The sequence below is a fragment of the Ranitomeya imitator genome, chromosome 7 (genome assembly GCF_032444005.1).
Source record: "Ranitomeya imitator isolate aRanImi1 chromosome 7, aRanImi1.pri, whole genome shotgun sequence".
NCBI lineage: Eukaryota > Metazoa > Chordata > Amphibia > Anura > Dendrobatidae > Ranitomeya > Ranitomeya imitator.
In genome coordinates, this window is record NC_091288.1 from 123,776,808 (window position 1) to 123,803,177 (window position 26,370).

The 26,370-nt window shown below is 43.4% G+C and overlaps 1 protein-coding gene across 1 annotated transcript in view; it reads right to left on the bottom strand.

Moving 5' to 3' along the window:
* Positions 1–8,260: 8,260 nt before the first annotated feature.
* The window catches only part of MFSD6 (major facilitator superfamily domain containing 6), a 423,265-nt gene continuing 405,155 nt past the window's right edge, over positions 8,261–26,370 (bottom strand). The window contains exon 7 of the mRNA XM_069733788.1: positions 8,261–10,557. Within this exon, the coding sequence (XP_069589889.1) occupies positions 10,357–10,557 (201 nt within the window). The 3' untranslated portion in view covers positions 8,261–10,356. The remainder of the gene's footprint in view (positions 10,558–26,370) is intronic.

A 26,370-nucleotide genomic window follows, 5' to 3' on the forward strand; every position in this document is an offset into this window, starting at 1 on the left:
TGAATAAAATTTGTTAAAAACAAAATAAAAAAATTACCAACATTCCATTGAACTAAAAGGGTGTTTTTTTGGCACACTGATCACATATAAGTTTTCTCAAAATTAATCCATTTGTATTGAACTTTTAAAATATTTCAGTAGTCCATTTAAAATGGGCAATTCAAGGGGGGACGGGGAAGTGGACGTGATGCTGAAGGTGCCTGCAGAGCACGAGGCCTTGGCCAAGCTGAAAGTGGGCCACAACAAAGACCCACATCTCACTCGACCTTCCTGTCCCAGTTATTGAACTATTGAAGATAGAGCAGTGTGAAACGGTTGTTGGTTGGATAGCGGATAACGCTTCCAGTCACTTAGCCACCACCACCACTTCTTCCACACGGTCAAGTATGAGTAGCCATGAGTGTGGACCGCATATTACTCACCTTGACCCTCCTTCCTCACACCATGCTGAGTGCTCTGAGACAACTGATCACACACTTGGACACTCCGAAGAGCTGTTCACTTTTCCCTTAAAAGATTCCGGACCCTCCGCTGGTCAACTTGAAGTGGGGCAAGATGAGATCACATGTAGTGATGCCCAAAGATTTGAGCAGCCACGGTCACACGAAGGCGATGGTGGGAAAGTGTCACAAGAGGTGGACGATGAGACAATTTCCAGAAAGTCAGGAGGAGGAGCAGGGTGCGGATATGGAAGACGAGGTGGTGGATGACATAGTAACTGACCCAACCTGGCAGGAGGACATGCAGAGTGAGGACAGCAGCACATATGGATAAGGAGGCATAGCATCCCAACGGCAGGAAGCAGTGTGGTGGCCGCAGACAGAAGGCGTGTATCCGTTCCCCGTTACACCAACATGACGGAATTTGCCATTCCAACTGTTAGATCTTCACAAGTCTGGTTATTTTTTAAAGACTCTGACAATAACCCCAACCAAGTCATTTGCAGCACCTACCATGCCTGCATCAGCAGGGGTAGTAAAACTACCAGCCTGACCACCATCAGCATAATCAAGCACATGGCAGCAAAGCACCTGACTTTGTGGGCCAGGCTCCAGGAACTGTCTGCAGGTAACAAAATTCACACATTTCTCGTCTACTTGTGCTCAAAATGTTGCCTTTTAGGTTCTCTGAGATGAAAGCTTTCCACAACCTGATGGCAGCGGCCATTCCAAGGTACTCGGTCCTCAGTCACCACTATTTCTCCCGGTGTGCCGTATCGGCATTACACAAGCACGTGTCCCATAACATTACCCATGCCTTAAACAGTGCTGTTACTGGGAAAGTCCACCTAACCATGGACTCGTGGACAAGTGCTTTTGTGCAGGGATGGTACATCTCACTGACGGCACACTGGGTTAACATAGTGGAAGCCGGGACCCAGTTGGACCTTCAGCTGGAACACATCCTCCCAATGCTGAGGATTCTGGGCCCTACAGCTTCTGTGAGATTCTTGGGTTATCTTGCATGCACTGCTATTTTGAGGTCTAGCCACAGATTTTCACTGATGTTCAGATTAAGAAACAGTGAGGGCCATTATTAAACCTTCAGCTTGCACCTTTTGAGGTAGACTATTATGGATTTTGATGTGTTTAGGATCATCATCCATTTGTAGAAGCCATCCTCTTTTCAAATTCAGCTTTTTTACAGATGGTGTTATGTTGCACTTCTCCTCTTCAGCCTCCATCTCTGAAAATGAGCATGTCAGTCAAAAGCTGGAAGCACTGCTTCAGCCAAGTGGCAACAAGCTGTGCTGGAGCCCATCTACTTAGGTGACAAACCGCACAATGCTGAAGAGTTGTGGACAGTGCTGAAAGAGCCGTCAGATTTTTGGCTGACACTGCTGAACCTACAGCCTGGCATGGTCATGTGTGACAATGACCGGAACCTGGTGGCGGCTCTGAGGCAAGGTGAGCTCACACACACGTACCTTGCTTGGTCCATGTGTTTAACCTCGTTGTTCAACATTTCTCAAAAGCTACCCGCAGCTGCCGGATCTGCTAGTGAAAGTACGCTGCCTGTCTGCCCATTTTAGAAAGTCAGCTACAGCTTCAGCCACCCTTGACGTGCTTCAACAGCATTTGCATCTTCCGGCTCACCGACTGGTGTGTGATGTCCCCACACGTTTGAACTCTACACTGCATATGTTGGAAAGGATTTGTGAGCAGAAGAGGGCAGATGTTGACTACCAGCATCAATAAGGCCGTCGTTATTCAGTTTAGACCCCACACATAAGACCTCAGGAGTGGACATGGATGTCAGACATGCCATCCTCCAAATCTTTGAGGACTGCACCAAGATGGTGAGCAGTGATGATGCCAGAATTAGCATCAGCATCCCGCTTCTCTGCATTCTGAAAACCTCTCTGCTCACAGTTAAAGAGAATGCATTGCAGGCGGAGCCCGAGGACATGGAGCAAGGAACCATACAGGGTGATTACACTCAGCCCAGCCTCATGTCATCCCAATGTGGATTGGTAGACAATGAGGAAGAGGAGGAAGAACAGGAATTACTTTCAAGCGCTATAGATGGTACTACAAGCACGGCTGTCACACCATCTGTTCAGCGTGGATGGCCTGAGGACAGAGGATGAGGACAGCATGGTCAGTCGTCCTGTTGGTGAGGATACGGAATTCTTGCCTGTTAGCAGCCTTGCACGCAGGCTGACTTTGTGTTGTGCTGCATTTCCTGTGACCCTCGCATTATTAAAATTTTCGGTGACACTCATAACTGGTTGGTGACACTTCTAGAAGCAGGGTACAAGGAGAACTTTCAATCTTTTCTTCCAGAGGAAGACAGGTGTACTAAAATGGTGCAGTACCACAGGGCCCTTGTAGCAGAATTACTGGGAAAAAATCCCATCTGAGAACACTGGCAGATGTCAGAGTTTATTGTACAACCAAGGAGTTCAAGCGAGCGAGACAGAAGTACAATCCAGCTCAGGCAGGGGAACAATCGCAAAGTTCTGGGACAGCTTTCTCAGACCCTCCCATCGCGCCAGCACAGAGGCGAGGGGTGCTGTCACAAGAAGTGCAATGTTTGGGAAGATGCTGAGGGAGTACCTTGCTGATCGTACAAACGTCCTCCAGGATTCCTCTGTGCCTTTTAATTATTGGGTATCCAAGCTGGACACGTAGCATGAACTGGCTCTCTATGCCTTGGAGGTACTGGCCTGCCCTGCTGCTAGCGTTCTGTCAGAGCAGGCTTTTAGTGCCGCAGGTGGAATTGTAACTGATAAGCGCATACGCCTGTCAACTGAAAATGCTGACAGGCTGACTCTTATAAAAATGAACAAGGGCTGGAGTGGGCAAGACTTCTGTCCACCACCAAATGAAAACAGCAAAACATAACCTCAAATACATTGTCTTTTTTGTGGAGGTGTATTCTCATGTACCTCTTCACAACCGCACATGGGTATACACTTCCTGATTTGGTCTATTTGGTGTTATTCTCCTCCTAATCCTCCACATCCACTAGAACACCATGGTGAACATATTCCGTGATGCAAAAGTAACTAAATTTTTGTGCAAAGGGTGATTTTATGATGCCCGTTAATAATTTTAAAGAAAAATTTTTTTACTCCCTCAGGGGGAAATGTTTGTCAGCCCAAGCACTTAGAGGATGGGCATTACAAGTCTAGGAGACCCGCTCCTTTAAATTGGGCCTAGTTTTTAATAAGGCCTTCCTCCACGTCTCATCCACCGCCACTAGATCACCAGAGTTAACATGTTCTGTGCTGCTACAGTCAATTTTTTGGCAAGGGTGTCTATGATCCCAATAAAATATTTTTTAAAAAATGTACCCCCATGGAGAAATTTTTGGCAGCCTATGCACTTAGTGTATGGGCATTACGAGTCTAGGAGACTCGCTCCTTTGTAATGGGAGTTTCTTTTTTACTCCATGTTTCTTCCAAGGGGGTTTGGGGTGCGTGCAAATTTGGGTCAAGGCGGCCCTTGCATTCAATGCATAAGGAAACAGTATGGCAGGATCAATTGAAGAATGTGAAGTGGGTTTTCCTGTGGCCATCCAGTACCTGGGTTCAAAGGATTCTTGGGGTGCATATGACTTGATAGCAGGGCAGGCCTTGCATTCAATGCAACATTTTTTCAGGAAGCCCTCCTGTACCTCTTGTGAAAGGGGTATTGGGGTGCGTCGTAATTTTTGGCGGCCCAGCCACTTACTGCATAGGCAATGACAGTATAGGAGACCCACTGTTTAATAATAGCCCTTTAAGAATATTAATGCCGCCTGATGCCCCTAAAAATAGGCTTTGAGAATTTAAGACTGAGTCCCTCCTTCATAAATGAAACAAGAAGTGTCTCCTTATGTGTCACACACCACACTGCCAGCTAGGGTTGTTAAATGTTACAATGACATTTCCCAGTAAATGCATTTGTATTGGTTGAAAGCAATGTTAAAGTTGAAAAACGCATCAAAAACGCTGCGTGTGAACATAGCCAAAGTGGTGGAGGAACATTTTGGTCTAGGGTTAATTATTTTGCCTTATATACAAGTCATTACCCTGGAAAGGATGTTCCTTAACATATTTCCCAGCAAATTCCATTTTGGTTTCATTTTTGTATATTTTTTGGTGCACCTGTAAAAATGGCGTGAAACTCTGACAACATTGCTTACAGCTGTCACCAAGGAGTCAGAAATGCTTCCAGGGGCGATCCCCATGATGTTCCCGTGTCATTTGAGCAACGTTTCCATCATTTTCAGACCTTAAAAGGACCCCCGGGGGGATCACAGTAAAAATGCTCAGGTTTCCCATAGACTTACATTGGGCTCGTTGTTCTGTCAGAGTACCTGAGTATTCTAATTTGCTCGACTCAAGCATTTTAGTGCTCACTAGTGATGAGCGAGTATACTCGTTGCTTGGGTGATCTCCGAGTATTTACAGCTACTAGACAGCTTGAATACATGTGGGGACTCCCTATCAATCAGGCAACCGTCACATGTACTCAGGCTGGCTAGTAGCTGTATATCATTCAGCTGCAGGGATAAAAACTAAATCTCCTAAGGCCGGCGTCACACTTGCGAGTTTTACGGACGTAAGAGCGCAGAAACTACGTCCGTAAAACTCGCATAATATACGGCACAATTATTCTCTATGCCCCTGCTCCTATCTGCCGTATTTTACTGATCAGTATTATACGGCTTTCTACGGCCGTAGAAAATCGCAGCATGCTGCGTTTGTCACCGTATTGCGCAAATAAAACGCCAATTAAAGTCTATGGAAGCCCCAAAAATACGGATTATTATTTATTGTTATAGCGCCATTTATTCCATGGCGCTTTACATGTGAGGAGGGGTATACATAATAAAACAAGTACAATAATCTTAAACAATACAAGTCATAACTGGTACAGGAGGAGTGAGGACCCTGCCCGCGAAGGCTCACAATCTACAAAGGATGGGTGAGAATACAGTAAGCGAGGATAGAGCTGGTCATGCAGCGGTTTGGTCGATCAGTGATTACTGCAGGTTGTAGGCTTGTCGGAAGAGGTGGGTCTTCAGGTTCTTTTTGAAGGTTTCGATGGTAGGCGAGTCTGATGTGTTGTGGTAGAGGGTTCCAGAGTAGGGGTGATACACGAGAGAAATCTTGTATGCGATTGTGGGAAGAGGAGATAAGAGGGGAGTAGAGTAGGAGATCTTGTGAGCATCGGAGGTTGCGTGTAGGTAAGTACCGGGAGACTAGGTCACAGATGTATGGAGGAGACAGGTTGTGGATGGCTTTGTACGTCATGGTTAGGGTTTTGTACTGGAGTCTCTGGGCAATGGGGAGCCAGTGAAAGGATTGACAGAGGGGAGAGGATGGGGAATAGCGGGGGGACAGGTGGATTAGTCGGGCAGCAGAGTTTAGAATAGATTGGAGGGGTGCGAGAGTGTTAGAAGGGAGGCCACAGAGCAGGAGGTTGCAGTAGTCAAGGCAAGAGATGATGAGGGCATGGACTAGGGTTTTTGCAGATTCATGGTTGAGGAATGAACGGATTTGTGAAATATTTTTGAGTTGAAGTCGGCAGGAAGTGGAAAGGGCATGGATATGTGGTTTGAAGGAGAGAAAGCTCCCTGGCTCGAGTTCATATGAGGACAACCAGCAGAGGTCGCCCTCTTATGATCTCATGCCTGGGAGCTTTCTAGGAAAGTTCCCACGATCTAGGGACAACCAGCAGAGGGCGCCTCACCGCAAATGAAGGTAAATATAGGTCATTGACCTACTTTACCTTCATTCTCCGGGGTTTTGCAGCCATGAGCAGCTGCATTAGCGGAGCTCGTGGCTGCAAAATATTTTAACCCCTTCAGATGGATTTACATCGTTGGACCTTACAGATCTTCGGAAGGTATGTATATTGTTGGTTTATTTTTTTTTTTTAGATACAGATCGAGGGTCTTCAGTGAGTGGATTGAGCGTAGAATAAATTATTACAACCTTTGTGATTTTTTCATTAAAATAATTTTTAATAATGTGTTTGTGTTTTTTTTTTTAATCCTTTACTAGTATTGGATTAATAACCCTTCATTACCCCATATCCCACCGCTACACGGTGTGACACAACAATCTGGGATCGCCTTTGCTGGGGTCAAAGGCCACGTGGTTTGTGCATTGAATCTGAGGCGTACAGCAGGTTTCTGAGCAGGCTGACCTCAGGTCAGATTTATTAACGTGAAAGCAACATAGATAAAACAAAGCATAAAAATAAATCCTAGCCTGTCCGGCGCTAACTAAACCAACACGTTGCTATCTCAACAGCTGAGGGGGCTTCTCCCACCCAGCTAACATTACACAATTCTTGAACATAGCTCTCACTCACGTTTGTCTCACACAGACAGGCAATCTGTGTGCCCCAGGCTGACGCTGGAAACCCCCAGCTGGTCATCTTTTATTCCTGCACTTATTAACCCATTAGCACCCTGAAGATACTGAGTGGCCTAATTCACATAGGACAAACACCTGGGCGAGATATACCTGCCTCCAACTACCACACCAGCATGAGTCTTACAACGGGAATGGGAAGAGAGTGGCCAAGTGCCAGAATAGGTGCATCTTCCAGATGTGCTTTTTCTGGGGTGGCTGGGGGCAGATGTTTTTAGCCAGGGGGGGCCAATAACCATGGACCCTCTCCAGGCTATTAATATCTGCCCTCAGTCACTGGCTTTACTACTCTGGTGGAGAAAATTGTGCGGGAGCCCACGCCAATTTTGTCCGCCATTTAACCCTTTAATAGCTAGAATGCCCAAATTTTGCACATACACACTACTAACATTAGTAGTGTGGAATATGCAAAAAAAATGGGGATATGAGATGGTTTACTGTATGTAAACCATGTCTCATATCATGTCGGTTTTAGGAAGGAGATAGCAAAAGCCGGTAATTGAATTACCGGCTTTCTGCTATATCGCGCTGTATGAAGTAATATTATATATACATATATGTGTCTACTGACATATATATATATATATATATATATATATATATATATATATATAGACAGTATATATGTTTTTTTTTTTTTACACATGGATCCCTTGTATAGCCTGCGATAAAAACACGCAGTATGGATGCCATACGGAATACATACGGAGGATGCCATGCGCAAAAAACGCTGCCACACCCTGCCTAAGGAGGAGCTACGGACCACTATTTTGGGGACTTTTCAGCGTATTACGGCCGTAATATATGGACCGTATTTTCATACGCTGTGTGTGACGCCGGCCTAACACATACTCGGAGACCACCCAAGTGTGCTCGGGAAAACCCCAGCAACGAGTATACTCGCTCATCACTAGTGCTCACCCATCACTAGTAATAACATTTCCTTTAGTTTTTTTTTCTCTTCCCGGTAAATCTCTTAAGTGAGAAATGTTATATGCATCACCAACTAAAAATGTATTGAGGCTTGCAAAGACACATCCCAGCCTATAGAAAGTTGATGAAGCAAGGACTGCATTGCCACTCAGAAACCCAGGACTGAACATCATGACTCTTCTGAGGTAATATACATACAGGGCATCCTGTTTTATAAATTATGTTTGTATATTGTATAAAAATGGAAACTTGAAAGGGCCTTGTGTAGAAAGATGTGCTGCCTAATTGAGACACCAAAGAACATCTTTATTGCAATAACAAAAATAGTGCTCCCCAACAGTACGACATCATGGTAGTAGTTTATGGCTGCAAATCTAGGGACGGGTATCCTTTAAAAACTTCAGATCTTATTTTATAAAGAACAAATGAGATATCCTGAGTAGACACAAGATACAACTTTTAGACACTGCTTTATTGATGAAAAACATGCAGACTGTATTAATGTGGATTTTTAAGAAAATATGCAAGCCTAATGCTCCATGGGGCTCCACGGTGACTTCTCACATTGCAGCCTTATTATTTTAAAGGTAAAATGGCAGTGCACCATCACACAAAGTTGCAATCATATAGTATCACAGACCAGAACACCATTTTCAACAAGCTTACAAAGACAAACCCTCTATAAAAAAAAAAAAGAAAAATAGATGGATAATGAAAAATGTTAAAATGCAAAACTGTCCCTAAAATTGAAGTGGAACCACTAATAATCATGGTCACAGAGCCAATAAGTGGCCTAAGCAGTCATCCTAGTTTTTTCCCTTCCTTCCATTAAACTTGTCACCTTAGATCTCAAATACAATGTGAATATGATCCTTTAAAAAAAGTCAATGTTCCCACACCAGCAGATGAAAGGAGTCCAAGCAGTGTCATGTTATGTGCTGTAACATGGCCAACAGATTTTCTCATACATTCAGAAATAATTTGTGAGATACCTATGCACATGTATGCAAAAAAAATCTAAAGAAGGCAATCAGAGGTACAGTATGCACTCAGATTTATATGGGTGCTGTAGTCTGGATCTGAGGAATAAGGCAGTGTACACAGAGCCCTACTTGTGCAGTTTATGCACTAAAGCTCTGATTGTCACTCATTTTTTACACAGTTGGCATAAAAATAGCATTGCACTTTTAGGTCTCATTTTTTTCAATGAAAAGCAGCAGATCTCTCTGTGGAATCTGACAGACCCACTTCTAAGTCAGTGGGGTCAGTTCTGTGTCAGTGGTGGATCTGTCAAGGCATCATGAAATTCCATTATAAATGTAAGACCTGCACACATTTGCTTTTAGATTATACAAAAAAATCTAAAAAGTACTAAGAAGAAATTATCTTAACACACCAATTCAATAAATTGTAAAAAGTCCAACCCCCAACAAAATATTTCACTTCAGAAGTTTTCTATTTTTAAGATAAAATCACAGATCTAAACTATTAGAAAATAAATATACTAGAACTAAATCATTAAGGTTTCCTTATCACTACAATCAATAATATTCCCTACTGAAGCTTGGATTTGAGCTGATATAAAACAATGGAAGTCCACCAATGCAACATTGCGTTAAATAAATAAATCAGCTCATTACCACTGGACATTTGGACAGAAATCATTTTACCAGGTATAGATTTTCCAGAAATCCAAACAAGCACAAAGTATTTAAAATAGGTAGTATTCTGAGATAGAAAAACCAGCACCACCACTCGCCTTGTCTTAGAGAATCATAGGACAGCCTTCCAAGCAGCAGGATCTCGCGTGCCAGGAAAAAAAACATACAAATATAGTGGAATATGAGGTAAGAAAAAGCATGCACTCACCTTCCTTTAAAATCTTCCTTAATCCGTGAAGGTTAAAATATGGCAGAAGGCTGAGACTGCAACTCAGTAAGGATGACGGCCGTTTTGCACTCCAACAGGTCCTGCGTTGAAGCACAGAGGAATGTGAAAAGGCTGTTGTCCTTGAGTTGCAATCTCAGCCTGCTGCCATATTTTAACCTTCACGAATAAAGGAAGATTTTAATGGATGGTGAGTGCCAGATTTTTCTTTACATATACTACTATTATACATCAATCAATCAGAACAAAACAATGTAGTAATGTCTGTTTGCTAACCTCCTATGTTTGATATTGAAGCTACACAATGATGATTCTTTTTGGCTTTTTATCTACTTGTGGGGGATATAACACGTACAGTGCAGTGCGTCTATTGTACAGTATGAAGCATGCTAATAAATAACCATTCCATTGGATAAAACCTGTGTCCCTATAATTCATGTTGTTCCATTATGAAGGCTGCATTCATTTACACACTGGACGACACTTACGAGGGCTTCTACTGGTCACTGTGACTTACATTTTTTGTATTTTATTAAAGTATAAAAAAATAAAGTTAAATTTATTAGTGAGAACAGTATTTTTCTTTCTCCTGCTAACTAATTATGCAAGCTGAGCAATTTCCTAAAAGGTCCCTCTCTTTTCATCCAGTGTCCATTGTGTAACTAATTCTCAGTGTCTTCTGGGCGAGAGCTAGGACCCTCGGAGTTCTCCTGTGATTGGAGGCCGTCATCTTGGACATCCATTTCTGCATTGGCAGAACTACCCTCCTGAATATCAGGAGTTACAGCAGCTGCCTCAGTAGTTGCATCCTTACTCCTTGCAAGTTGTGGAGATCTTATAGCAGTGTGACTTTCATTATTTTTCTAGGAAAAGAAAAAAGAAGGAACTTAAAACAATCACATTTTTAGCACTTTAGCTAAGTTTTGCTTTACATCATAAGAATAGTGTGGAAGGGTGAACAAATGGATACTGATCTGCACTAGTATGAAGAGGACAAACGGAAGACTTCTGGGAAAACAACTGATAAGCAATCAAGTAATAACAGAATGTAAAGAGAAGCACGTCCATACCTTACTAATTACCTGTCTATTGAAGAGGGGAGAAGACAAACATGCAAAGGGAATTTGTCAGCAGGTTTTCCACACTTAATATTGGAACAGCATAATGTAGGGGCAGAGATCCTGATTCCAGGGATGTGTGACTTAGTACGCTGTGTGCTGTAGTTTCAATACAATCAGTGTTTTATCAGAATGAGATTATCACTACAGGACTAGGTCACATGCAAGTCAGTCATCACTGATTGGGGCTATACACAGCTCAGCATTCTGACCACTGCTACGTCTACAGCAGAAAAGAGGGATTCTATCAAAACTACACAAAGCAGTCCAGTAAGTGACACATTGCTGGAATCAGGCTCTCTGTCCCTACATGCTCCTTCACTGAGATTACATAACAAAACCTGCTGACAGATTCCCTTTACGATGGCCTGTTCAGTAAGATAAACAATAGGCACAACTGTGTTGAAGATGGCAAAATATAACATTCATCTTCTGCTACTGGAAGCATTACTTTTTCTGCATGGTTTGCTTCTGGTTGAGTCTATCATATCCCATTCTCCTCCAAATTCCTTGAGCAGCATGTCTGCCTTGAACTATCTTCCTATGCACTCATTCACATGAGTTTATAACACGGCTCAGTGCTATGTGATCTTTTACCGGATAGCTGTCTCGGACCAATATTCTATGGGGCAATGCAGGTCTGCAATTTTTTTCCTTTGCCTATTCAGCATGAGAAAAAAAAATCTCAGCATGGTGCGAGTGGCTCATGTGACACATCAGACTGCACTCAGATGTCATCCAACTGCAGTCCAACATCCACGGACTCAGACAATGGAGTAGATCGGGAAATTGAGTTCTCCATCTCCTCCGCACCTGTGATACAATTCTCTCATGTGAAAGAATACAATCACAGTAAGGTGACACTTGGCTCAAACTCTGACAGACATTTCAAGGCAGTACAGAAGCTAACAAATCGCTGCTGCTTCAAGTTCCAGAGAGGAAACCTGGGCAAATGACATCTGACCTTTAGGTTCTCCGTTTCCAGTCAACATACAGGGACAGCCAAACTGTTAGAAATCAAATGGAGCTTAGGATAAGGGGAGAGTAACACAGTAGAATAAATCAGGCAAGGATCACAACACCATGTTCGGACTGGCTGTTGGCTCTCCCAACAGAAGTGTGACAGCGTGTATTTCTATGCAGCGGTCACGCTCAGGTGAGTCCACAGCCAATCCAAGCACTATGTTGCAAATCCTGTCCGAGTTATATGGCCGGCTGAGTCTCCCCTCAGTATGGTGCTAGCAGCACTGAAGTCTGCAGTATGAACCCGAAAAATGAACAGCTAAGATATCTTAAAATGGTCCATTGAAGAATAAAACTTGTCACATTAGAAAAATAAGTTCTCACACAGGATATCAACAGACAAAAAGGTATAGATCCTCAAATGCCACAATGAAAAGAACAAAAAAATGTCCTCAAGGTCCAAAACACATCAGGTAGGTGAAATGATCAGACACGGCTCTAACTAATGTTCTCCTCTATGTTGTGCAACTGCATTCTCAGAATTTTGGTTTAATAAATGCTGACCTTGCGTCCTAGAGACCCCCCAAAATGAAACTATAAGGCCGGAGTCACATTCAGCGTAGGGAAATACAGTCCATATTTTACATGCGTAATACGCAGAAATTATCCCAAAACAGTGATCCGTATGTCATCCGTAGGCAAGGTGTGGCAGTTAGTAGTTCTTAGGAGTCGCGTTTATTTAGTACAGGGCGCATACCGGATGTGATGTCAGTGGTCTGTCACCTTATGTGTTATGGGTCTGCGGTGCTGCTGTATATGGGCGTTTCCGGTCATGCGCCGTTGTATAGGGTGGCGTGTAGTTCCTAGGAGTCGCGTCCTGATGATTGGTGGATGCGCGCCAGATATGACGCCAGCGGTTCTCATTCTTTGTTACACGGCGGCTGCATACGTATGCGCCTATACTATTGCGGCGATCCACTTCCGGTACCTTGGCGACCCATGTGTGTGTTATGTGTGTCTTCTACACAGTAGGTATCCATTATTCGTTTGATTAGTGCGCTCATCTTATTGGTCCATAGGGAATATATTAACATAGCTGGCCAGCACCCAACCACCCCTGGACGAAGCATTTCCGTGCGAAACGCGCGTCGGGTGTGGTGGGTCCTCAGGAGTGCTCCTTGGTAAATATGTCTTAGTACTGACTTCTTATACACTTGTATTTTTACTATCTTCTGTTCCGTGCCTGAAGATTGCATGGTCACACAGTTGTCAGACATGGTACCTGTGTTTATTGTTGCATCACATTTTTTGTGAAGTTATCATATGTATTATATATATTCTTGTTAACTTTGGAGTCATTACCTGGGGTGTCCCACCTACTGTTACCTGTGCCTGTGGTTATGTACCTGTTGTACTGCTATATGTGTTTTTAAAAGATTTAATAAAGATTATGTCTATTTTACTGGCCGTATATGAAGAGATTCTTCTTTGGTGATTTATTTGGCATATTGCTTCATGGCCTTATATATGGGATATACTTAGGTGTGTTTGTTTTGTTTGGATGTTAGTCGACGTTCTTTATCCAACATCCGCACAATCTTGCGTTGAAATTTCTTGTCAATTTTTCTTTTCCGTCCACATCTAGAGAGGTTATCCACAGTGCCATGGGCTTTAAATTTCTTGATGACACTGCGCACGGTAGACACAGGAACATTCAGGTCTTTGGAGATGGACCTGTAGCCTTGAGGTTGCTCATGCTTCCTCACAATTTGGTTTCTCAAGTCCTCACACAGTTCTTTGGTCTTCTTTCTTTTCTCCATGCTCAATGAGGTACACACAAGGACACAGGACAGAGGTTGAGTCAACTTTAATCCATGTCAACTGGCTGCAAGTGTGATTTAGTTATTGCCAACACCTGTTAGGTGCCACAGGTAAGTTACAGGTGCTGTTAATTACACAAATTAGAGAAGCATCACATGATTTTTCAAAGGGTGCCAATACCTTTGTCCACCCCCTTTTTTATGTTTGGTGTGATATTATACCCAATTTGGCTTTAGGACAAAATTCTTTTTGTGTTTTTTTAATTTAAGACAAATTAAATGAAGATAATAATACCAAATAATTTGTGTTTGCAATCATTTTCAGGAAGAAACTGAGTATTATCTGACAGAATTGCAGGGGTGTGAATACTTTTGGCCATGACTGTATAATTGTCTAAGGGTCACTTCCGTCTGTCCTTCTGTCTGTCTGTCACGGATATTCATTGGTCGTGGCCTCTGTCTGTCATGGACATGCAAGTTGCTGATTGGTCTCGCCAGCTGCCTGTCATGGCTGCCGCGACCAATCAGCGACGGCCACAGTCCGATTAGTCCCTCCCTACTCCCCTGCAGTCAGTGCCCTGCGCCCGCTCCATACTCCCCGCAGTCAGCGCCTGCTCCATACTCCCCTCCAGTCACCGCTCACACAGGGTTAATGCTAACGGTAACTCCGTTACCGCCGCTATTAACCCTGTGTAACCAAGTTTTTACTATTGATGCTGCCTATGCAGCATCAATAGTAAAAAGATCTAATGTTAAAAATAATAAAAAAACAAAAAACTTGCTATTCTCACCTTCCGTAGTCCGACGATGCGCTTGCACCGGACGCCATCTTCCGTTCCCAGAGATGCATTGCGAAATTACCTAGAAGACTTAGCGGTCTCGCGAGACAGCCAAGTGATCTGGGTAATTTCGCAATGCATCCTGGGAACAAAAGATGGCGGCAGCCGGGCGCGCATCGCCAGAGGTTTGCTGGATCCCGCCGGCGGGTGAGTATATAACTATTTTTTATTTTAATTATTTTTTTTAACAGTGATATGGTGCCCACACTGCTAAATACTACGTGGGCTGTGTTAGATACCGTGTGGCTGCTATATACTACCTGGCCAGTGTTAGATACTATGTGGGCTGTGTTCTATACTGCGTGGGCTGTGTTATATACTACATGGCTGCTATATACTACGTGGGCAGTGTTATATACTAAGTGGCTGCGTTCTATACTGCAAGCTATATACTACGTGGCCACTGTTAGATACTATGTGGGCTCTGCTATATATTACGTGGGCTGTGTTATATATTACGTGGCCAGTGTTGCATACTACGTGGACTGTGTTATATACTGCGTGGCTGCTATATACCGCGTGGCTACTATATACTGTGTGGGCTGTGTTATATACTACGTGGGCTGTGTTATTTACTGCGTGGCCTATATTAACGCATCGGGTATTCTACAATATGTATGTATGTATATAGCAGCCACATGGTATATACCACAGGCCACGAAGTACTCCTATATACTACGTGGCCTGTGCTATATACTATGTGGCTGCTATATACATACATACATATTCTAGAATACCCGATGCGTTAGAATCGGGCCACCATCTAGTATATATATATATATATATATATATATATATATATATATGTATTTAATACAGAGCTAGATAGCTTAAAAGCCGGTAATTCAATTGCCGGGTTTTGCTATCTCCTTCTCAAACCCGACAGGATATGAGACATGGTTTACATACAGTAAACCATTTCATAGTCCTTATTTTTGTACATATTCCTCATTAATAATGTTACAAGTGTAAATATTCAGAAAAATTCCCACGCTCGAGTTCATATGAGGTTATACCAGCAGGGGGCGCAGCACCGCAAGTCTAGGAAGCTATGTTCCCATTCTTCCCATTCATTCCCCAGTTATTACAGGCAGGGGCAGCTGCATTAGCAGGCTCTTGCTTGTAAAATTATTTAACCCCTTCAGATGGATTTACATCGTGGGACATGACTGAGCATCGGAGAGGTATGGGATATTGTTGTTTTTTTATTTTAACTTTGTTTCAGGTGACAAGGGTCTTCAATTGGATTGAGTGTATAATAAACTATTACAACACCCTGTGTCTTTATTTCAATAAAATACTTTTTTCATAATGTGTGTGTGTTTTATTAACCATTTACTACTACTGGATTAATGGATAGGTGTCTTATTGACGCCTCTCCATTATTAACATGGCTTAATGTCACCTTACAATAGCAAGGTGACATTAACCCTTTACTACCCCATATCCCACCACTACAGGGGAGTGGGAAGAGAGAGGCTAAGTGCCAGAATAGGCGCATCTTACAGATGTGCCTTTTCTGGGGTGGCTGGGGGCAGATGTTTTTAGCCAGGGGGGTGGGGGGGCAATAACCACGTCCCCTCTCCAGGCTATTAATATCTGCCCTCAGTCACTGGCTTACCCACTCTGGTGGAGAAAACTGCGTGGAAGCCCACGCCAATTTTTTCCGTGATTTAACCCTTTATTTTAACAGCTAGAGCCCCCAAATTTTACACACATACACTTGTAACATTACTAATGAGGAATATGTACAAAAATAAGGGATATGAAATGGTTTACTGTATGTAAACCATGTCTCATATCCTGTCGGGATTGAGAAGGAGATCGCAAAAGCCGGCAATTGAATTACCGGCTTTTCTGCTATCTAGCGCTGTATGAAATATAAATATATATATATGCCTCACTGATATATATATATATATATATATATATATATATATATATATCCCTATACTATGTGTAGACATTTATTCTATCCTAATAAAACCTGTCAGTGTGATTTTACTGTACACCAGACAGAATTGCCGGCTTTTCTCTAGAACACCGCTGCGTATTTCTCGCAAGTCACACTGATGGTCCGTGTGTAATCCGTATTTTTCTTGCCCCCATTGACTTTCATTGGCAGATTTTTTGCGAAATACGCTGACAAACGCAGCATGCTGCGATTTTCTACGCCCGTAAAATACGGCTGAGAAATATACGGCAGATAGGAGCTGCCCCATAGAGAATCATTGGTCCGTGTGCAATGCGTAGTTTTTGCGCCTCTCATACGTCCGTAAAACTCGCTAGTGTGACACCGGCCTAATTGTTACACTATTCCCCCTGATCAGAGGACTGATGGGTATAGCATGTACCAATGCATAGACAAACAGCTATCAGGCCACTTATCAGAGTACAACACAGAAGAAAATCAGCCTTACTTACCAATGCATTACCAATGCATTATAAGACGCCGCAGACCCCACAAGAAAGCGGAAGCAGCACAGGTGCAAACTACAAGATTTTGCATGTGTGCTGCCCCCACATTTATCTTAGCGGTGTCTGCTGGGTCCTGTGCTGCATTGGTATTATGCTCTGGTGTTGGTAAGTAAGGCCACGTGCACATGTTGAATGTTTGGTCAGTATTTGTGAGCCAAAGTCAGGAGTGGATGATAAATACAGAAGTGGTGCATGTATTTCTATTATATTTTCCTCTGATTGTTCCACTCCAGGTTTGGCTTACAAATATTGATGTAAAAAAAATCACCAAATAATCAACGTGTGCCCGTGACCCTAGGCTGATTTTCTTCTGTGATGCTGTTTGATTTTTATGTGCTTTTAGGCAAGTCCCCTATCAGAGTAACATCAAAGACTTTGGCATGTGCCCTCCAAGAAATCTGTCATTTCCTCTTTAAATTCTTAATGGTGGACATAGACAGAAAATGCCAATCGAAATAATATGCTGCATGAGAAAATAACTTATTGCTTAAATTATGTTTTTGTGTTACATGTATCTTTATGATTTTTTAAATTAAATTTTGGCCTTGTTTTTTCTCGCTTTACAAAAAAAATGGTAATTTTCCAATTTTGACACTGACCACAGAATTTTTAGACTCCTACCTCCAGCTCTTACTGACTGTTTTCAGCAGTCTTATTATGCTTAAAGTCAGGATTACAATGGGAGGTAACAGTTCTATATATTTCTAAGGCTAGGGTCACATTGCGTTAGCGCAATCCGCTAGCGCTCAACGGATTGCACTAACGCAATGTTTTCTATGGGGCTGCGGTCGGGGTCGCGGTAACGTCCCCGCTCTCGCAGATCCCCGATCTGCGAGAGCGGGGAACGGACCGCAGGCGCGCCTCGGACGCTGCAAGCAGCGTCCGCGGCGCGCCAGGAATCACCGGCGCGTCGCTAGTGCGTGCCGAACATGGCACACGCTAGTGAAGCGCGTTCCCATTAGCGTGAATGGGCGCGTTAACGGCCGCGTTGCACGGCGTTAATTTCGCCGTGCAACGCTGTCCGTTTAACGCGGTCCCATAACGCAATGGGAACCCAGCCTAAGTAAAGATAAGAGGCTGCACTTCATTAATACGGTAGATTAATAACCAGAAAGGTTCTGCGATAGAACTGGAACGTCGCAACACATGCTAATATCAAGACCACACTTTTGCCTATTAATGGAGCGCTGCCTCTTCTTATTTTTATATATCTGACAGATTATGGGATTGTTCATTCAGGAGGCTTGCACCCGGAGTTGTTTTTTTTACTTTTTGCATTTTGTGCTGCCTCAGTTTCTCTCTATGGACCCTGCTCTCCCTCCCTTCATAATGTCCATTGTACATGCTTGTTAGATAGTGCACAATAAAAGACAGTCAGGCTCTGTTCATACACACATTTGTTGTTTCTTGAAATAACAGGAAGTTTGAGTCTAAAAATATCCCTATGGCCAGTGTGAAAACTGCACAAATTCTATTTTTTATTTTTAATAGATGGTCAACATAAAAAAAAGACCAAAGTGTGAAAAAAAACATTTAATAGCATTTGTTTTAACGAAATGTAATTTCCTAATGACTGCTTACCTTTAAGAGAAGGCATGATGATGTGTGGAGCGGTGATAAACAGACTGGTTCATGCCCCACATTCCTTACATACGTCCCTAAAGGACTGGTATATTTCTTGTGGTAATGATATGTTGTTTAATGTCCTGCATATACATATTACCTCATATTGTCTTACAGGAGTTAGTTATTTAGGAGGGGCCAACTGGGTGTAAGCTGGGGGAACTTCCCCACATACACACTGAATAAATCCCCACACACAATGAATAAATCCCCACAAACACACTGAATAAATCCCCACACTGAATAATTCCCCCCCACACACTGACTAAATCCCCCCCACACACACTGAATAAATCCCCCCACGCACACTGAATAAATTCCCCCCACACACTGAATCCCCCACACACACTGAATAAATCCCCCCACACACTCTGAATAAATCCCCCCACACACACTGACTAAATCCCCCCACGCACACTGAATAAATCCCCCCACGCACACTGAATAAATTCCCCCACACACTGACTAAATCCCCCACACACACTGACTAAATCCCCCCCACGCACACTGAATAAATCTCCCCCACACACTGAATCCCCCACACACTGAATAAATCCCCCCACACTGAATCCCCACACACACACTGACTAAATCCCCCCCACGCACACTGAATAAATCCCCCCCACACACTGAATAAATCCCCCCCACACACACTGAATAAATCCCCCCCCCACACACACTGAATAAATCCCCCCACACACACACTGAATAAATCCCCCCACACACACTGAATAAATCCACACACTGAATAAATCCCCTCCCCACACACAGTGAATAAATCCCTGAACCTCCCTTCCATACACTCGGAATAAATCCCTAATCACACACACACTGAATAAATCCCTAACACACTGATTAAATCCTGACTCCCCAACACACACACTAAATAAATCTCCCCCCAAACACACACACATACTGAATAAATATTCCCCATAAATCCACCCACCCCACGCTGAATCTTCAGTGTCTTCAGCTCCACAACTACAGGAGCACTTACCACCGAGTCTCTTCTTTCTCCTGCGCGCCGGATAGTGACATCAGCAGCGTGGTCACAAGACTTGATCACGCTGCTGGGGTCACTCTGACCCAGCGGCCAGAGCCTCAATTGTACTCGCAACTGTTGCACTGTCCCCTCTGTCCTGCACGCCCTGCTCTCCCGCTGTTTTCTGACCACTCCCCTCTCTCTTCCTCTCTGCCCCCAGCAATCACATGGTCCCCTCTGTCCAGGGCAGAGAGTCCTCCCCCCAACAACCCAGCTGTCCGACTAAGTGGTTCCAGGAAAGGAGCAGGTAAAGCAACCTCCTTACAATTGCATAAATTAGTAGCCGGTACACACTGATGGATAAGACATGAAAATGGGGTGACCTTACCTTTAATTCTTGTCTCCTAACTGGTATCGCATCAGCAGCAATGGAAAAAAACATTTTACCCACTTCTCTACATGTTAAACAAATGACAATACTACGTAAAGTTCAAAAATATTGATACTACCCTAGCTGGGGTATACTTTCTGTATTTGAATAGGTTTTGATTTAAAAGTGTGATTAAAAAAGAAAAACAATGAAAGAAACAGTTCCATTTACGTCTGTAGGCCGTGTCAGGTACTGCAGACCATTTCAAGTAAATGAGGCTGTGCTGCAATACCAAACATAGCCCATGGATAAGGAGGTACCCATTTTTCGGAATCAATCAGGCATAATATAGAGCTTGATATCTGGCATATGAACCAGCTTGTGAAATGTGTCAATTTCTCAGTTTTCTATCATGTTGGGCTTTTTTGCACAACACTTTGCAGTGTATTTTGGGAGAATACCCCTGGGTCTCTTTAAATGTTTCCATTGGCCCCCAATAAGTCAACAGTGACCCAAGTGTTCTGTAGAGTTGGTACATGTTTCTTCTGTTTGGGATAATGTAATCTCCAGAGGCATCCAATGAAAAACCATATTACAGTTGGATTAAATAAGTATTTGATATACTGTAGATTTTGAAAATTTTCCCGTCTACAAAGAATGGAGAGGTCTGTAAGTTTTATCGTAGGTACACCTCAACTGTGAGAGAAAATAAAAAAAATCCAGAAAATCAAATTGTATGATTTTTACATGATTTGCATTTTTACATGAAATACAATAGAAAAACAGAACTCAATACTTTGTACAGAAACTATGTTTGCAATTACAGAGATCAGACGTACTCAGTGCTTTGTGTGTACAATTTTTTTTTTTCTGCAAATAAATTCTTTTCAGAAAAAAAGCTGTATACTTAGACTTTACTGGTTATTAAATGGAGGACCCCCCCAAAAAAATGACGTAGGTTCCCCCTATAATAAATAACCAGCAAAGGCTAGGCAGACAGCTGTGGGCTGATATTAATAGCCTAGGAAGGGACCATGGATATTGGCCCCCTCCCAGGCTAAAAACATCAGCTTTTAGCCACCACAGGAAAAGCACATCCATAAGATGCGCCAATTCTGACACTTCGCCTAGCTCTTCTCATTTGCCCTAGTGCTGTGGCAAGTAGGGTCATTGGTGACATCAACCCCCCAATTATGTAGTCAGGTGACATCAAGCTCAGAGGTTAGTAATGGAGAGGCGTCGATAAGGCAACAAAAAAACGCACACAAGTGCTCAAAACCTACCCACAAAACTAATGGGGAATACTAGACCACCCTAGCTCCAATACCTATCATTGCCCCTTCCTAACTGCGGAGGTTGGCACCCTAGGGGGGAACGTTATGGCGCCCCCGCTCCAACGATGGCTCACCCTAGAAGCCCTGCTATACCCTACTACCGCTATCGAGAACCACTACCCATAGGCTAAAGGGTCCTCTATCTCTATACAAGGAGCCAACTATGCTAGGGAGAACCTAGATCCCCATAAAGTATAAAAACACATAAATGAATGAACACATGGCATAAATATGGTGACTCAGATATCAAAGTACCGCTCTGTGTGTAGTATACAGTAACTCCAGAATAAGGGTATAAAGACCCCACAAGGCAATCATAAACCGACCACCTATCCCAACCATAGATATATATAGATACAAAGGGATCATAGGTGGATCCGATATTGATGGCAAAAATCCACCAGATACACAGTTACACCATGCGGTATATACAAGTACTCATCTTTGGTTACATCCGCGGTACTGCACCATTCGCCATTGTTGCTATGCGCCTCAACGCGTTTCGCCTAAGCAGGCTCTTCAGGAGGCCTGATACATAGATATCCTGTGTCACATATGGTGATAGATAGCTACCTGCCCGGTGAAGTTCACCGTCTCTTATAGTCACCGTTGCTCAACTCACAGCGGGGAACCTCCCCTTCACTTCCTGTGGCGTCCATGGATACACAATGCGCATGTCATATCTGGAGCGCAGGCTATTGGCCATAACGGCGCGCATCCTCCTTCCATTCGCCACCGCGTCATACAGTGCCACGGCGCATGTCCTCTCACAGCGGATGTCAGAGCCGATACCTCCGATACACAGACGCCAGTGCGCATGCCCCAGCTGGAACGCAAGTCATAGCCGCGCACACCTTCTATTCATTCGCCACGGAGGCCGCACCTGTCCAAACTGGATACCAGACAAATGTAGCCACCCCTTTTGTGACGCTGGCCTATAGCCACTCCGGGATTCCAAAAGATAGGAAACCCCGGAGAATGCACGTAAAACGCATCACATATATCTCTGCAGCAAGGGGCATAATAAATACTAAAACATTATATATCTCCCCAAACTGTCAAAGAAACAGTGCGAAAATACAGAAGACACTGTGGGTAAGCAGACCGCCACCTGGTGGTGACAAGATTGTTACATATACTGCCATTTTCAGATCTACTTTCCGAAACGTGCTACCTACATTGATAGGCGGCCAGTAGCCCTCACACATAGCCAAATGTTGCCAACAGAGACCCATTGATATAGAATAGACCATAGGGGGCAACATGTCATATGATGAATGACTGGCCAACGTAGACCACACTTCTTTGTACGGCCCACCTATACCTGTTAAGTGGCCAGCTAGGGCCTATTCTTCCCAAAGGTATATGTGGGAGGAGCCCAGGTGTACCGGGAACAGTATCCTTGATTCTGCAAAACTATGCTATAAAAATGGCCAGCAGGTATCGGTGAGTATAAAGAGGCAGATGAACCTCCAAACATATATATACAAAAGATAAAATAAAGCCACTGATTGATATTAACAATCTGTCATGGAAATCCATGTGACCCCCCCAAAAGGAGGGAGGAGTCCATCAAATATAGGTATGGCTTAAAGTAGTTTGTCAAGGACCAAGTAGAAACACGGAACCATTAGAGATGATGCACGTATGTCATATATCAGTATAATGCCCAATTACAGAAAGCACGCATATGATACCTGCTCATTCAAACCCTTAGGTTCCAGGGATCCCAATCTGAAGATCCACTCACATTCACGTTGGAGGATCACTCTATCGTGGTCTCCCCCTCTTGGGTTCGTTCTCACCACCTCTATAACCATAAAACCCACTTCCGTTGGATCTCCATTATGGTGAGTGTGGATGTGTTTAGCCAGTGGGGTATCTCTATTGTTGCGAATGTCCCCCATATGCTCCCCCACTCTTCTCCTAAACTCCCTCTTGGGTTCTCCCTAGCATAGTTGGCTCCTTGTATAGAGATAGAGGACCCTTTAGCCTATGGGTAGTGGTTCTCGATAGCGGTAGTAGGGTATAGCAGGGCTTCTAGGGTGAGCCATCGTGGAGCGGGGGCGCCATAACGTTCCCCCCTAGGGTGCCAACCTCCGCAGTTAGGAAGGGGCAATGATAGGTATTGGAGCTAGGGTGGTCTAGTATTCCCCATTAGTTTTGTGGGTAGGTTTTGAGCACTTGTGTGCATTTTTTTGTTGTCACTTTTGTTTGCCTTGGATTTTAATAATAAAAAGTGTTTTTAGAGTTAGGGCTTTTTCTTATGATTTCGGATGTAGCTTCCCTATTTCAATATTTTTGAGAATACTTTGCGTCGATAAGGCACCCCCATTACTGACCCAATAGCGATATTGTATAAAAAACATACACACCCAGAATAAAGTTCTTTAACTGAAATAATGACACAGACTCATTTATTTAATGAATCTACATTTATCTCCTCAGCGGACAGGTGACGAATATATTTATTAAACCAATAAACCAATTGTGCTGCAATGCATCTAGATCTGTTACATTTAGATGGCAGGCTGCATTGTTGCATGCTGCGACTATACAGCTTGCCATCCACCAGAGACACAGAGCTACACATGTTTGCTCAGCTCAGTACCTCGCTGTGATGTTGTAAAGTTGAGCGGGGTTCATGTTCAATGAACTCCTTTCATCCCACTGAAGTAAAGACGAGCATGAGAAAGTTCTCACACTCGTGGTGTCATCAGAAAGGTCATTCGAGTTCAGAGTCAGTGAACTCGGTTCAACTCAACGATGTCAGTGTGGACGTTGTTTGAACTTTTCCCATGGCACTCGCAAAGTTGTCACTGCGGAGAAAGGAGTTCATTGGCTCTGAACACTGATGACCTTTCTGATAGCACCGCGAGCGTGAAAACTTTCTCACGCTCCCGATGAGATCAGTGAGGTGAAAAGAGTTCACCTTGAAGCACTGAGCTCAGCAAGCAAGAGCAGCTTAGTGTCTCTGCTGGATGGCAGGCTGTATAGTTGCATAATGCAACAATGCAGCCTGCCATCTAGATGTAGCAGAGCTAGAAGTGGCGCGAGACAAATGGATTATTTTCTCGGTGGACAGGTGAGGAATAAGGTTATTATTTTAATTCTGTTACAGGAGACATTGGTTCAGTGGATTGGGTGTTGATGTGAGTCTAGCTGCTTTGGTTTAAATGTAGATTCATTAAAGGAGTCTGTGTCATTATTTCAATTAAAAGACTTTTGGGTGTGTGTGTGTTTTTTTTAATACAATATCACTATGGGGTTAGCAATGGGGGTGTCTTATAAGTCCATTGCTAACCTCCGGGCTTGATGTCACCTGACAATACAAAGAGGACATTAACCTCCCAACTACCACCCAACTTGCCACCGTACCAGGGCAAGTGGGAAGAGGGAGGATAAAAGCCAGAATTGCCACATCTTGGGGCAGCTGAGAGCTGATGTTTTTAGTCTGGGAGGGGGCCAATATCGATGGCCCCTTTTTAGGCTATTAATATCAGCCCGCAGCTGTCTGCCTAGCATTTGGTGGTAATTAATTATAGGGGAACCCTGTGTCATTTTTGTGGGGGTCCCCATTTTAATAACCAGTAAAGGCTAAGTATACAGTACAGCTGTGAGCTAATATTAATAGCCTGGGAAGCTCCATGGGTATTACCTCCTTCCCTGGCTATAAACATCTGCCTCCAGTTGTCCGCTTTCCCTCTGCCGGTTAATAAAATATTGGGGGATCCCAAGCCATTATTTTCAGAAAATAATTTAGTAACTAAAAAAATACATGTACCGTAAGCTACACAAGCACTATACTAATTATATATGTCAGTGACTGTCTATCTATTCTGTGTGAATCACGTTGTAATTTTACTGTACGGGGCAAATGAATTGCCGGCTTTTCAAAGGACATGGGTGTGTAAAAATCAGACAGCACACCCATTGATTTGCATTTGCAAGTCTCATCTGAAATACGAGGACAATAGCAGAATTCTGTGATTTTTTATCATCCCGATCTGAGAAAAAAAAATTGCAGATGAGCTGGGACTCAGATTAATATTGGTCAGAGTGCAATCCTATTTGTTATCAGATTGCACTTGTCCGTTTCCTTCGCAGATGAGTATAAGCCCTTACGGAGCTAATCCTTAGTGGCCCTGGTTGTGTGTTTCGGGTCATTGTCATGCTGGAAGACTCAGCCATGTCCCATCTTCAATGTGGTTACTGAAAGAAGGAGGTTGTTGGCCAAAATCTTGTGATACATGACCTCATCCATCCTCCCTTCAATACTGTGCAGCCGTCCTGTCCTCTTTGCAGAAAAGCAGCACCAGAGTATGATATTTCTCACGCCATGCTTCTCGTTTGGGACTGTATTTTTGGGGTTGTACTCATCCTTCTTCCTCCAAATACGGTGAGTGGAGTTGATCAAAAAGTTTTATTTTGGCCTCATCTGACCACATGACTAGTAATAATAATAATAATGACCTTCACTCATGCCTCCTCTGAAAAATCCAGATCGTCATTGGCGAACTTTAAATGGGCCTGGACATGTGCTGGAGTGGGGACCTTGTGTGCCCTGTAGGGTTTTAGTCTATACTATCGTAGTGTGTTATGAAAGGTAATGTTTATGGTCCCAGCTTTATTCAGGTCATTGACTAGGTCCTACCGTGTAGTTCTGGGCAGATTCATGACCTTTCTCAGAATCATCCTTACCCCACAAGGCGAAATCTTGCACGGAACCCCAGACCAAGGAAGATTAACAGTCATCATGTGTTTCTTCCATTTTCTAATAATTGTGCCAACAGTTGTTGCCTTCTCAAGCTGCTTGCCTATTGTCCTGTAGCCCATCCCCGCCTTGTGCAGGTCTATAATTTTGCCCCTTGTGTCCTTAGACAGATCTTTGGTCTTGGCCATGGCGGAAAGGTTGGAGTGTGATTGATTGTGTGAGAACAGGTATCTTTTATACAGTTAATAAGTTCAAACTGATGCACTTAATACAGGTAATGAGTGCAGAGTAAGAAGGATCGTAAAAGAAAAACTAACAGGTGTGTGAGAAAAATATTTCTTGCAGGTTGGTAGGTGATTACCAAATTTTTCGGACTATAAGATTCACTTTTTTACCCCAAAATTTTTGGGGAAAATGGGGGTGCGTCTCAGTCGG